The sequence below is a fragment of the Triticum aestivum genome, chromosome 4D (assembly GCF_018294505.1).
Source record: "Triticum aestivum cultivar Chinese Spring chromosome 4D, IWGSC CS RefSeq v2.1, whole genome shotgun sequence".
NCBI classification, from domain to species: domain Eukaryota; kingdom Viridiplantae; phylum Streptophyta; class Magnoliopsida; order Poales; family Poaceae; genus Triticum; species Triticum aestivum.
Genome location: NC_057805.1, coordinates 443,730,304 through 443,744,362, shown reverse-complemented (window position 1 = coordinate 443,744,362; position 14,059 = coordinate 443,730,304). Strand labels below are relative to the sequence as shown.

At 50.3% G+C, this 14,059-nt stretch overlaps 2 protein-coding genes across 9 annotated transcripts; both read left to right on the top strand.

Annotated features, from left to right (window-relative positions):
* Positions 1-18: 18 nt before the first annotated feature.
* On the top strand, positions 19-8,928 carry LOC123098477 (subtilisin-like protease SBT3.18). Of its 8 annotated transcripts, XM_044520467.1 has the most exons (12): positions 19-550; positions 2,317-2,490; positions 2,558-2,646; positions 3,798-4,032; positions 4,862-4,953; positions 5,362-5,459; positions 5,586-5,750; positions 6,090-6,766; positions 6,878-6,945; positions 7,018-7,263; positions 7,345-7,462; positions 7,544-8,928. In XM_044520467.1, exons 3-12 carry the CDS (start codon positions 2,600-2,602, stop codon positions 8,375-8,377), a joined length of 2,580 nt encoding a protein of 859 aa, XP_044376402.1. In that variant the 5' UTR covers positions 19-550; positions 2,317-2,490; positions 2,558-2,599; the 3' UTR covers positions 8,378-8,928. The 8 variants fall into 8 exon arrangements, with proteins under 8 accessions (XP_044376402.1, XP_044376405.1, XP_044376401.1 ...); XM_044520470.1 differs by having other exon boundaries at positions 19-2,481; positions 3,801-4,032; XM_044520466.1 differs by having other exon boundaries at positions 19-2,481.
* Positions 8,929-9,039: 111 nt separating this feature from the next.
* Positions 9,040-10,638, top strand: LOC123098480 (fibroin heavy chain). The gene is made up of 2 exons (XM_044520475.1): positions 9,040-9,228; positions 9,437-10,638. The coding sequence occupies exons 1-2, from the start codon at positions 9,122-9,124 to the stop codon at positions 10,257-10,259; spliced, it is 930 nt and encodes a 309-aa protein (XP_044376410.1). The 5' UTR covers positions 9,040-9,121; the 3' UTR covers positions 10,260-10,638.
* The last annotated feature ends 3,421 nt before the right edge of the window (positions 10,639-14,059 follow it).

The following is a 14,059-nucleotide window of genomic DNA, read 5'->3' as shown; positions in this document are numbered from 1 at the left end:
CTTTGACCTCGATCACGATCAGTTGCGTTGCGCTCACTCCTCTCTCTCCCCAGACTGCTTTCTCCGTGGAGGACTCGCGAGGAGTGCACTCATCTCATCTGGACCGCCAGGGATCGACGGCGGTGGGACGGAATGATGGCGGGTTTCTTGGTGGAGACCCCCAATTTTTTTCCTTTTCCTTGTCGCGTTTGCCACCTTTCCACCGTGATGTGATCATTGGCCTCCGGGCCAGGGCGAGTGCGTGCGCGTCCGCGTCGCGGCGCCCGCGGTCTTTGCCATCCCGGCGACTTCTCCCCTACCCTTGCGGTGGTGGGAGCTTCGGAAGCGTCGCTTTTTCCCCTTTCTTGGTGGTGAGAGAGAGAGGGAGATATCGGATATTACCTGGACCAGTGGCAGGCTTCCAAGTCCGGCATCCAACTGACATATCTTCTTCCTCCTCAACCCTCATCTTTATAAGGTCAAACAAAAATTCCCCTTTGTCTAAGTGAATTTTAGGGCGTGTCGCCATCTCCATCCTCTCTCTGATCACCCGGCCAATCGCCATGCTCAGGTCAGGCTGATCTCCTATTCCTAATTTGAGATCGGTCAAGGTGTCTGTCCCCTTGGGGTTCAGCGGCACGACGTGCATTTCTTGTTTCCATTGGATGGAAACAGCTTCTCACTGGTTGAGGGGACAGTTGTGCCGGCGTGATTGGATAATCGGAACTTACTCGCTGGATCGCTGTGGGCTCTCTGCTCGACAAGGACCGCCATGCGCCCACCAGGTGTTCGACTGAATGCCTACGAGACTTTTGCCGGTGGCTATGCACACTGTGGGTGTGCTACACTTCTGTTTCCCTGCCCATTTTGTGCCTGTGCCAACTAGCTCATCTTTTAGTGGGGGAGTAGCCTTTATGTCACCAGTAGAATGTTCGCACGAATTTAATTCTGATCCTCAAGGGGAAAAGAATATACTAAATCCCAAGGGCTTGGTTAACGGATGCCTCACCAACTTAACTTTTAGATTAACTGGAAATTTGTTTAACTGAGCTCAAGTGCTGGAGGACTTTATAAGTTGGATCCCTTTACACTAGCATCTTCATAGTAACGCGTAAAGGTAACTGGCTCCACTTGGTCTTCCTTAATTGTCTGATCCTAGAAAGCCCTAAAGGTAGCCTAATTTGTTGGTGACACCAGAAAAGATCATTTCTAGATTCTCCTATGATGCTCCTTGCAAGGTAGTGCGTGCTTGTTAACTTGTTATCTGGGAATTCAACAACCTATTCAGTTTCCTAGTTGTCTAGTGTTAGTTCTAAGGGCACTGTATTTTTCTATGGATTGAAACCTACATGCTACAGTAGCCTCATGCATGCTTTGATCATTGTTCTCCCTTTTCTGCTTCTTAACTTCTTGTGGTTGCGCGTGATCATTCTCATTCAGTACAGGTCGTCTCACTTCTCACTGACTAAATATATTTTCTTTAATTTGTTTGAAGATCTGTTGACATTTTAGTCCATATTGGCTTCTAAATACTTTTTGAAGGAAATTTGCTCAACTTCTTTTATTTTTATGCAGAATGATTTGCTTTCAGCATATAGAACTCATAATATTCTCATTCGATTTTCCTCTATGATTGCCTGCATAGGTTTTAATAAGTCCGGCATAAGACTTCTGGAGTTAAAATCTACTGTAGCATTATAGGACCAAATGTTGCCAACGCCAAGAACATGCTCAACTTAACAGAAAAAATGAAGCTCCGTGCATATCCATTCTTTGTAATATACAAAATGCATCTTGCAACATCGTCATTTAGGCTAGTTGATAAGCCTGAATTCAAAAGCTGGACGGCTTTGGTAGCTGTCTACCTATGCTGGCACATCGACAGGTCCAAAGGCTGAGTTCAGTTGAACAGATTAGGACTTATGGAGTATGGACATCTCAGCCTCTCACCCTCTCCTAGGAAAACATAGTTGTTCGGGTGCTTCCAGATATTCCAGGTGATCGCTGTAGTTGCTGTGTGGCAGTCTGAGAAAGGCTCCTAAGTTTCCTTGCCTGATGAAGGTTCAGAAGTTCATGAAGGTAAACCCTAGCATGCAACAGGCCTCGCGACAAGGAAATGTGTTTTGGTCATTATCAATTCATTCTCTCTTGTCCTGATTTGTTCCCTCGCCGAGGAAGATATCGATAGCAACAAATTTGCAAAGTTTAAACTGATAGTACACTGTGCAGCCAATTATTGAGGGGAGTCTTAAAATGAGCATTACCCATTATTCTGAAAGAGAACCAACACCAGCGCTAGTCCTCTCAGTTGTGTTGATAACAATTTGACTTGCCCAGATGTCAGGGAACCACTGGCATGAACGTAAATCCAATCCATGTGTAAACCATTCCTTGGGTTGCTGTAACTAGTGCGCCTAAAAGATGGAAGATTGATGGTCGGTGAAGCATGCTGGTAATATTTTTTCTAAAGTGAAGAGATATGATGAATTCTCACTTCAAGGGGTGTGTTTGGTAAGCTTCATTATGTTAGAAATGATCGGTTTCCTTACCTGCAATGATGTTATTATTTTCCTTGTAGGTATGCTGTTATTTTTGCATCACTGAAGACTAGAGTACACTTATGTCTACAGGGTTGCGGTTCGAGATATCCATCATGCTTCCAAACAGGTTCTTGTTCTCTCCTTTTGTAATACCAGCCTCCTTTTGTAACCATAACAGCACATACAAGGATATCTCTATCTGCCCCATAAACAGTAAAAAAGCTGCATATCAAGGTTGGCTCTACAACTACAAGCGTGCTTGTTGTCTGTATGCAAGCTGCAATACAAACTCCAGATAATAGGATTACCACGTCTATGCGTTCTAGATCTAACATAGCCTGCCTTTTACCAGTTTGAAGCATATGAGATATATTGGTTGATTAAGAGCAAGTGGTTGAATGCATGTAAAGCGGAGCGTTAGGGATTGAAACTTATTTAATTAGGCATGGTCCATACAGATTAAGAGTTAATTAGTTGTTTCTGCAAAGAGTGAGTGCTCAATATCATCATTGTTCAGCAAATGCATTATGCTTGCACGCAGTCCTTAATCAACTACTCCCACCGATCCAAAATAAGTGTCGTGGTTTTAGTTCGAACTAAAACCACGACACGTATTTTGGATCGGTGGGAGTAATATATCTCATTTTAGTCGAAACATTATTTTATCTTTTTTTGTTTTACCATAGAAGGTTGCAGGAGCTAGAAAGATTTCTCGGCTTTAGCTCAGGGGAGCAATTGCTAGTTATTATTGTTTTCCTTTAAACACTTTACAAGTGGTTGAACTAAAACTGCTGCTGCTGCCTTGGCGCAGTGGTAAAGCTGCTGCCTTGTGACCATGAGGTCACGGGTTCAAGTCGTGGAAACAGCCTCTTGCAGAAATGTAGGGAAAGGCTGCGTACAATAGACCCAAAGTGGTCGGACCCTTCCCCAGACCCTGCGCAAGCGGGAGCTACATGCACTGGGGCTGCCCTTTACTTTACAAGTGGTTGAATGCATGAGATATATTGTTTGATTAAGAATAAGTGATTGAATGCATGTAAAGCGGAGCATTAGGGACGGAAACTTATTTAATTGAGCATGGTCCATACAAATTAAGAGTTAGTTAGTTGTTTCTGCAAAGAGTGAGTGCTCAATATCACCATTGTTCAGCAAATGCATTATGCTTGCATGCAGTCCTTAATCAACTACTCCCTCCGATCCAAAATAAGTGTCGTGGTTTTAGTTAATATATCTCATTTTAGTCGAAACATTATTTTATCTTTTTTTATTTTACCATAGAAGGTTGCAGGAGCTAGAAAGATTTCCCGGCTTTAGCTCAGGGGAGCAACAGCTATTTAGAGCCTGGTCGGAGTCACTCCAGCTCCTAAAAATACGAGGAGTTGCGGAGCATCCGTTCCCAGCTCCGTGCTTTTTAACTCCAGCTTCGGGAGCGGAGTGGTGGAGTGGCGGGTCTCCGAACAGGGTCTTATTATTGATTTTCTTCAAACACTTTGCAAGTTCTCACAGACTCAAGGTACTATGCTATAACCTGGCTACTAATGGTGGGGCAGAAGGTTTGTCTTGTCATTAAACTAGATCTTGAAATCCTAATGATTTGAGCACACATGTTACCTTCATAACTCCAGGCACTTGCCTATTTGGTTGAACTCTAGAACTTAGATCTTAGCCTTTTGGCACTTATTTAAGTTGATCCGTTGATGTTAGCCTTTGGAGAATCCCAAAAGCTACAACATGTTAAATATGTCTGTAGCTGATAGTTGTCTCGTTGCCTCTTCTGTCTAGGAACTAAAAAAACACTACTAGAACAGATGATTAACACACGAGGGCAAGAGGTTTAGGTTGGAGTTAACAAACTTTAGGTCTGTTATCCTGTACTCTCTTCAGCAGCTAGACACTGTACTTAACTCGATAGGCTTAATCATCGCACCCTCCATCTATGGACTAGATCACTAGATGAACAAGGTAAGGTGGAATGATGCAGCCATGGAGGGCTGTCCGGGCCATTGTAGCTTCGCAAGGCTTGTCTTGCAAGCACCCTACGGCATGGCACGGACGCTTTCCCCCGCAGAATCATATCTTGTGTCCTTTTGTCTGTCTATGGTGTCTATATATATATATATGTCTCTGCCACTCCACCAGTGCCATTGTGTAAAGGGCAATGGCTGCTTTGCTGCTTCTGCTCCTTGTTTCCTCGCTCTCATTTGCTGCCATTGATCCTGTTCAGTGCACTGCAGCATCCCATTCACATGTAGTGTTTTTTGTGCAGATTTTCACTCATCTTTTACCTGTTTGTCAGATCAGATGTTCACTTCATGTCTGCTCTCTCTTCTGTTGCATCGCAGGTTCACATTGTGTACTTGGGCCACAACAACGGTCTGACTCCTTCGCTGACCACACAGTTTCATCTCCAACTTCTGTCAAGAGTCTTTGCAGAGTAATACATACTATCTTACTTTTTGAGCTAAATTTAAAGGGGACAATAAAAGACTATTGAATTTCTAGAAGTTGACGAAAGAAACGATGAAGTGCAGAAGCACAGCACCATCTAATGCATCTATAACATGAATTCATCTGAGTTATTTCAAGTAGTACTACGACTATCGAGTAAACAACATAAAGTTAAAATACCGGAGTTAAAATTTAGGTAATTGTTTCGTTTGTACTCCTTATGCCATAGTAGAAACTTCCATTAATTCTGTTTCTCAGTTTATCTGATCTGTATTGCATGCTTAACTTGAAGCAATTCAACCATTTTTTTTTGAGAATTAGGAGATGTTTGTTTCATTTGGCAAGAAAAAATGTGGCTAAAATGACACTTACATGAATGCTCACAATATTGCAGGCCGGAGGAAGCAAGACAAGCTATTCTGTATAGCTACAGCTATGGTTTCTCTGGTTTTTCGGCAGTGCTCAATTCAACGCAAGCCACCACATTGTCGGGTAACAGTTATACTCAACACGATGGTCCCTGTTGTCCGAAAACATACCTATATCTGTATATACCTAGTTTTGTGCACTGGATTATTGCCATAAACTGACAAGGAACCCCATGATCATTATATTCAGAAACAGAAGAGGTCATATCAGTATTCAGGAGCAGGATGCTGCAGCTCCATACAACAAGGAGCTGGGATTTCATGGGCCTCAGCCTGCATTCTCAGATGGAGCAGCCATCCTCCCAAATGCATTTGAAGTACGGAGACGACGTAATTGTCGGTATCCTCGACACGGGTACTTGTCCTCTAACTATTTCACATCCTGGCAAATCCTGCTGCACTGTCCTGTACTTGCTTGTAGCTTCTCTGGCTTCACACATGACATGATCTTGTAGCCTGAAAGGGACATATAGCTACAAAATTATCTAAAACATACAGGCATGGCACTGCAAGGGAAATGACATGAACAACCATGAAAGTGGAAGATACTATAATCATTTCTTGAATGCAGGCATGCGATGCCAAGATCTGAACTTAACAATTTTGTAGCGGCACTGCACTCATACTCATTCCTGTTAGTGGTTACAGTGCTGTGGTCCTCGGCATTTCAGTGTGTGTCTGCCTCTGTCCTCAGCAGGTGTGTGGCCTGAATCCGAGAGCTTCAGAGATGACCCCCACCTAGGCCCCGTGCCGTCGTCATGGCGCGGCACGTGCGTGGGAGGCCAGCAGTTCGACCCGGCCACCGCGTGCAACCGCAAGCTCATCGGCGCGCGCTACTACCTCGCCGGCTTCGAAGCTGAGACCGGCCTGCTGAACACCAGCGGCGGCGCGGAATACCGATCGGCTCGGGACCGTGTGGGCCACGGCACGCACACGGCGTCCACGGCCGTGGGCGCCGTGTCCCCCAACGCGAGCTACTTCGGCGGGCTGGGCCGCGGCGCGGCGCGCGGGGGTGCGCCCAGGGCGCGGCTGGCGGTGTACAAGGTGTGCTGGTTCAAGGACCTGACGGGCCGGTGCAACGACGCCGACATCCTGGCGGCGTTCGACGACGCGCTGCACGATGGCGTGCACGTCATCTCGGCATCCCTCGGGTCCCCGCCGCCGCTGTCGCCGCTGTTCGCGACGAGCACCGAGGTCGGGTCGTTCCACGCCATGCAGCTCGGGGTGTCGACGGTGTTCTCCGCGGGCAACGACGGGCCCGACGTGGCCATGGTGCAGAACGTGTCGCCGTGGGGTGTCACCGTCGCCGCCAGCACCATCGACCGGAGGTTCCCGACGGTGATCGCGCTCGGGAACAATGCCTCCTTCGTGGTGAGTTCTTGGTCCTACTAGTGGCCGACTATGCATGCATCTGTGGACTGTGGTGCACGCAAGAAACTGGGATACAGTGTACTTCTCATTTTTCTTTGGTAATTTACACAGGGAGAGGGCTTCATTGTGAAGGACATGAAAACGCCTTTAGTAGAGAGCACTAGCGTCTTTGCCGATGGGTAATCTCTCTCACACACAATGCCTACTGAGTATCATCTGTTTTGACTGACCGATCTGCGTTGATCCCGAAGGACCTGCTCCTTGGACCAGCTGGTGAACCGCACGGCGGCGTCCGGGAAGATCGTCCTGTGCTTCTCCACGATGGGGATGGTGTCCGGTGAGGGCGCGGCACTGGCGGTGTATGCCGGCGGTGGCTCCGGCGTGATCTTCGCCGACTCCAGCTCCCGGCGGTCCAACCAGGACAACTTCCTGCCCACCGTCCACGTCAACCTGCGCCAGGGCACCCACATCCTCAACTACATCCAGAGCCGTTCAAGGTAACCAATCAACCACCTACCGCCGTTGGATGCGCGCACGCGCTCTTCTCTGACAGCGCATCCATCGTCTGCCACGTGCAGGCAACGGCCGACCGTGCACGTCTCGGCGAGCAGGACCGTCGTCGGCAGCACGCCGGCGCCGGCCATCGCCTACTTCTCCTCCAGAGGGCCGAGCTCCATTTCTCCAAACATTCTCAAGGTAGAGGAAACGATCACCTGAGCTTGGCATGACGAAGAGCACATATATATGGACTGAACCGACCTGTTGCTGAACTCGCAGCCTGACGTCACCGCGCCCGGGGTGAACATCCTGGCGGCGTGGCCGCCCAAGTCGTCGCCGACGATGCTTCCTCTGGACAAGCGCTCGACGGAGTGGAACTTCGACACGGGCACGTCCATGTCGTGCCCCCATGTCACCGGCATCGTCGCCATCCTCAGGTCCGTGCACCCGACCTGGTCGCCGGCCGCAGTCAAGTCCGCCCTCATGACCACGGCGTACGTGCACGACGACACGTCCGACGCCATGCTGGCCGGTGGCACGCAGAAGGCCGCGGACGCCTTCGACACCGGGGCGGGGCACGTGGACCCGCTGCCGGCGCTGGACCCGGGGCTGGTGTACGACGCGGACGCGCGCGACCACGTGCGCTTCCTCTGCGGCCTCGGCTACACGGAGGCCCAGGTGCGGCAGATGGTGCTCCCCTCCCCGGCGCTCGACACCAGCTGCGCCGGCGGCCCCATTGGCGATGCCGACCTCAACTACCCGGCCATCGTGCTCCCGGAGCTGCGGGCTGTGGTGACCGTGAAGCGTACGGTGACGAACGTGGGCCTCCAGAGGGAAACCGTGTACCACGCTACCGTCATTAGCCCACAGGGCACGCACGTCGAGGTGTGGCCGCCGGCGCTGGCGTTCTCCCCGCGCTGCGCCAGGGCCGAGTACTACGTCACCGTCACACCCGCTAAGCTCTCGCGCGGCCGGTACGACTTCGGCGAGATCGTGTGGTCCGACGGCTACCACCGTGTCCGCACGCCGCTGGTCGTCAGGGTCACCAACCTGCCGGACGCTGGCGTCGGCGCTCAGCCCACGAATCAGCACCGTGATACCACTGAGTACTGACCCACAAGCTACCTAGTTACGGTTATCTAGAACTTGGCGGTGCACGGCTTCCGGGCTTCAGGCCAGGACTTCTCGTGTGGATTTGTGTAACGTTTTCGATTTCACTCGTTGGGACAACACAGTAGGTGTCACTGGTCATGTTAAAGGAGCATACGTACATTGTGGGTGCGGCAAATTTAAGAGTGATACTAGTGGCATATGCAGCCTCAGAGTTTGATGGTTCATATTTCACCTTCACCTCTTGAACACTTGAGATGCCTTGTCCTGACCAGCTGGGCGATGCTGGGCAGTGGAAGAGAGCCAGTGGGGAGTGTGACTGACCAGTTGCATTTGCAGTCATCTCTTCAGACCACTGGGTGGAAACACGGGAGTACAATACTTGGAAGCTATAAATAGCTCATGTGAAGTGAAATCTGTAAATGGCTTTTGGTTATACCTCCACCTCTAAGATGCACCACATCTTCCTGGCTCACCATAAAATCCGTTCCAGCTATATGCCGGAACTTTCTACTCCACTCACGAGTACATGCACGGCGACCACACCCCCGGTGCCCTTGGGACCAATATAGTTAACCGGGTATCACTCTAGTCCATATACAACCATTGGAGGAACTGCACATCTTGATGAAAGATAGCCAAATATAGGAGGGAAGATCGTTCTATATAAATGTGTCCCAACGTCCTAGAGTGAACCCTCCAGTTCGTAAAAAGAGGAGAGGTAAATCACACAGAGAACCATCAGCAATGGCGAAGATTTCTAGTAGCACCGTTGTTCTCCTGGTGTTTCTCGTCTCGTCGTGGGGGGCATTGCCGGTGCTGTCCCGTGGAGGCCTGGAGGATGGAGGAGGCGGGTAAGATGATACTCCATCTACAAGCATTCTAGCCATGTCACCACAACATAAGTCCGCGATTAACTTATTCCCACATATATAGCATGGTGTGTAAGCGGGTCTTTTTATAATGTTTAACCGTCACCCTTTCACACTCATGCATGTGTAGCTAATAGTTCTTGTAGGAGTATATGTTGTTCCTGATGTTTGTTACTATTTTTCATATTAGGCCAAACGGTGGTATCGGTGCTAATGTTGGGCTTCAAAAGTCTGTCGGTGCTAATATTGGTGTTGGTGCGAATGGAGGCGCTGGTGCTGGTGCTGGTGCTGGCATTGGAGCAAATGTAGGTGTTGGAGCAAATGTAGGTGCCAATGCTGGTCTTGGTGCCGGTGCAAATGGAAATGGTGGTGCTGGTCTTGGTGTCGGTGCACATAAATCTATTGGTGCTAATGTTGGTGTTGGTGCGAATGGAGGCGCTGGTGCTGGTGCTGGTGCTGGCATTGGAGCAAATGTAGGTGTTGGAGCAAATGTAGGTGCCAATGCTGGTCTTGGTGCCGGTGCAAATGGAAATGGTGGTGCTGGTCTTGGTGTCGGTGCACATAAATCTATTGGTGCTAATGTTGGTGTTGGTGCGAATGGAGGCGCTGGTGCTGGTGTTGGTGCTGGCCTTGGAGCAAACGTAGGTATTGGAGCAAATGTAGGTGCCAATGCTGGTCTTGGTGGCGGTGCTGGTGCTGGTGCTGGTGCTGGTGCGAATGGGGGCGCTAACATTGGAGCTGGCATTGGAGCAAATGTAGGTGCCAATGCCGGTCTTGGTGTCGGTGCACATAAAGGTATTGGTGCTGGTGCTGGTCTTGGAGCAAATGTAGGTATTGGAGCAAATGTAGGTGCCAATGCTGGTCTTGGTGGCGGTGCAAACGGTGGTGCTGGTGTTGGTGCGAATGGAGGCGCTAACGTTGGAGTTGGCATTGGAGCAAATGTAGGTGCCAATGCCGGTCTTGGTGTCGGTGCACATAAAGGTATTGGTGTTGGTGGTGGTGTTGGCAAATGAAGGAAGCCGAAAACAAATAAGTCAACTAAAGGTGGTGTCGATTCTAGCTACGAAGAGAAGGAAACCGAAGCAAGTCAATCAACTAAAGATGAGACGGGTTTTGACTACATTTCAAAGAACAAGGAACTTTAGAGAGCCATTACAGGATTTAGCATGATATGCTTACAATATTTACTCATTATCATTTTTTTACTATGTTATATTTTTCCCAAGATTCTACATTATATATACTAGCAAAGCGTCATGCTGAGTCATGCCTCACATTGGAGGGTGCAAATATCCTACCAATTAGAAATATGTCCTAGAGACGAGATTATATAATGTTGTATGCATGAGTTATGAAATGTTCCTTCAATAATATTTTTATATTGACGGGCAAGTATTTGACTTGTTTTGTGAAACTCTATGCTTGCGACACACATGCATGATGGTGTATCAATACATTAAGGGTGTGTTTGGTAGCCTGCAGGGAGGGTGCACGAGCCCAAAAGTTCTCCATCGAACACAGTCTCGGCACATCATGTCCCAACAGATACATCACTACCAAACAACTACACATGCATGTACCCAACGTGTCTAGACTTAGCATGTCTCAAAGGGAAACAACTATGCTAGGGTGGGAACAGCTACCAAACGCACCCTAAGGGATCACAAGGGTGCACCCATCTCTGAAAGCAAAGGGGCACTGACACATTTCCACAGAACAAGCAAGGCATGTACATTAAGAACAGTAAAACTGCACCTAATCCCCGCTCTCTCATGAGGTGTTTCTGGCCATTTGATTTCGTCCATTAAACGTTTCTCACCGTCCGATCTAAAGTAAGCGCAATGTTTGTCGCAAACTAGGCCTGATGTCGCGGAGCAGTGTAACACCCCAATAATCAAGCTATAATGATCTTCCCCTAATATGCCATGTCATCATCATATTTTCTCATACTTAAAATGCAATTAAATAATTAATTCATCTCCAATTTAAATTCTTAATAGAAGTGCATAAAATATTTTTTTCATATATTAAAATAAAATTGTTCATAATTTTGCAAATACTCACTAAGTAATTTTCATCAATAATCCACTATCATTTGAACAATTAAAATGGCCTTAGCCTATTTAAAACTAAGCCATCAACAATTGACAATTTCAATTTAATTAAATAATTAAGCCTTTCAAAATAATTTGGGACTTACCAGGCTAGCTCAAAACCTTGCCTACTATTTATATGCCAAAGTTCATTTGCAAGTAAATTCGTTTAGTATAGAAAAGAATTGCAAAACGGAAAAGAAGTAAAGGTAACAAAAGAAGAGGGAAATACACATTGTTCACTTTGGCCCGTTTAATAACAGTGCGGCCCAGCCCACCTGGGTCATCCCCATCCTCCCGCTACAAGGGAGGCAGGGAGACCGTGGCGAACATCCAGCCGCCGTGGCCATGGATGGCCACCACGTGCCCCCCTCGGCCCTACAAGGACGCCCCCGCGAAACCCTAGACCGCCCTCCGTCATTTCCCCCTTGTTTCCCCATCGCCCCCTCCCTCTTCTACTCGATTTCGAGCTCGAGAGCCCCGCGGTGACCATGCTCATCACCGTCGTTGCCGCGGCCACCGTCGTCTCCATCGCTCAGGAGTACGTCTAGGAGGTCCACGACGGTCACCTTCATCCTTCCCGGGCGTTGATTCAAGCCGGGGTGCCGTGAAGCCGACGTCCTCGCCGTCTTCTTCATCCGGCCGTCACCACCACGCCATCACTGTTGAGTATCATTATTATTATGGAAACATAGGATAGCGTAGGATTTATTCCACCTTGCCTTGTACTCCAAGACGACCCTGTACTCCTATATATATATGCCCACGAGGCTCAAGCAATAAAACGAACAATTTCCACCAAACCCCTCTCTCTCTTCTAACATGGTATCAGTTTCCGGATTCTAAACCCTAGCCGCCGCCGCTTCCGCATCCACGCGCCGCCCCCGGGGCGGTCGGCCTCCATGACCGCCGCCGGGGGCTGCGCCGCCCGTACCTAGGGTTCGTCCGCCGGTCGTGTTGACCGGCTGCCCTAGAAAGTCTTTTTCCCGATCTTTGATCCGGATTTTTCTCTCTTTTGCCCGTCGGTTTGATCGTGTTTTCTTTTTTGGTCTTCCGATCTACGATCGATTTGTGTCGCCCATCGCAGTTCGTCATCTACAACACGCTTCTACTGGATAATCGCCGACGACTCTCGCCTTCACTCGGCTGCAACGCGTGCATTGGTACGGTGGCCGGTCGCGTCCTACACTGGCCCTTCGTCCTGCGCGCGTGCGAGCCGCTTGGTGTGGACGACCGCTAGCGCCTATCCACCAGGCCACCTGGATCCACTCCGATGTTGCTTGCATCCCGTGCAATGCATGGCATGCGTTTCCGGCCGGCTGAGTGCTATTGGCAAATCTGACTGCGGTCCTCATGCCACGTCCGACCCGTGCAAAGGCGCATCCCGGGTGTTTCGTCTTCGGCTCACGTCTTTTGGATTCTCGCTCGTCGCGTCTACAGTCAGATCAACCGTCTACACGCAGCTTGGTAGGATTTTCGAGTACAACGTGTTTCTTCCCGTGGCTGCACCGATCCGCGCCGTCGCTATGTCGCCCCTCCGGGCCGTAGCGCCACGGCACGTGGTCCCCGGCGCCGCCTTGAGGTTGTTCCCGTGGTTGCACCACATCACGCGCTGCCGTTGCGTCGCCCCTTTGGGCTGTAGTGCCGCGGCCTGCGGTCAACTAGCGCACCGAGGCCGTCCGCTCCAGGCCATCCCCGAGGCTGCGCCGACCTTCGCGCTGCCGCTGTGTCGCCCCGTCGGCCCGTAGCGAGCGTGGCACGCGATCCATGAAACCGCCCCGAGGCCTTCCCCGCTGTCGCCCTGACCTGCCCGCAGCCGCTGTGTCGCCCCTTCGGGCCGTAGCGCTGCGGCCTGCGGTCCACCGCCATCCACGCGCGTCGACTTCAAGTGGTATGCGCCGCGCCACCTCCTGGCGCGGGAACGCCACCATCCACGCAGGTCTTCGTCATGCTGTCAGGTTCTTCCTCGCCTACTTCGAGCACCGCCGCCGCGCTTCTGACCTAGCCGCCGCCGCCGCTCTTCTTCCTGGTCCACGACGCTTCCTCGACACCGGCCACCCTGAATCGACACCGACCACGGCGTTCTTCGCACGACTACCTCGACTACAGCTACACCACCTACGCTCTCGGCTACCTCGACAAACGGCACAAAGGGCTACCGCCATGCTTGAGCAACCTCGTCGGTTTCCACTCCAGCCACGACTCCACGATGCATCTACCGTTACGACTATGGGGGGGGTGTCCATCGGCTTGCCTTCGAATTCTTCTCCAGTCTCACCGTCTGCGTCGCTACCGTTGTGACTGCGGGGGGATGTTGAGTATCATTATTATTATGGAAACATAGGATAGCGTAGGATTTATTCCACCTTGCCTTGTACTCCAAGACGACCTTGTACTCCTATATATATATGTCCACGAGACTCAAGCAATAAAAAAAATGATTTCCACCAAACCCCTTTCTCCCTTCTAACAATCACCACCGCCTCTCCGGTCCACCCGGACCCTCTTCGACCTCTTCCCGGCTCCGCGGTGAGCTCCTCGTTCCTTTCCCCCATTTCCCCATCGGATCCACCGCCATAGCATCGCCCTATGCATCGGCCGTCATGGACGGGAGCTCGGCTCCGTCACCGCACGCCCTGCCTCGCCTGGCAGCGCACTTCCGCGACCGCGCCGCCTGCGCGCGCCCCGCCTTGCCCTGGCCGCGTCCCGGAGCCACGTCC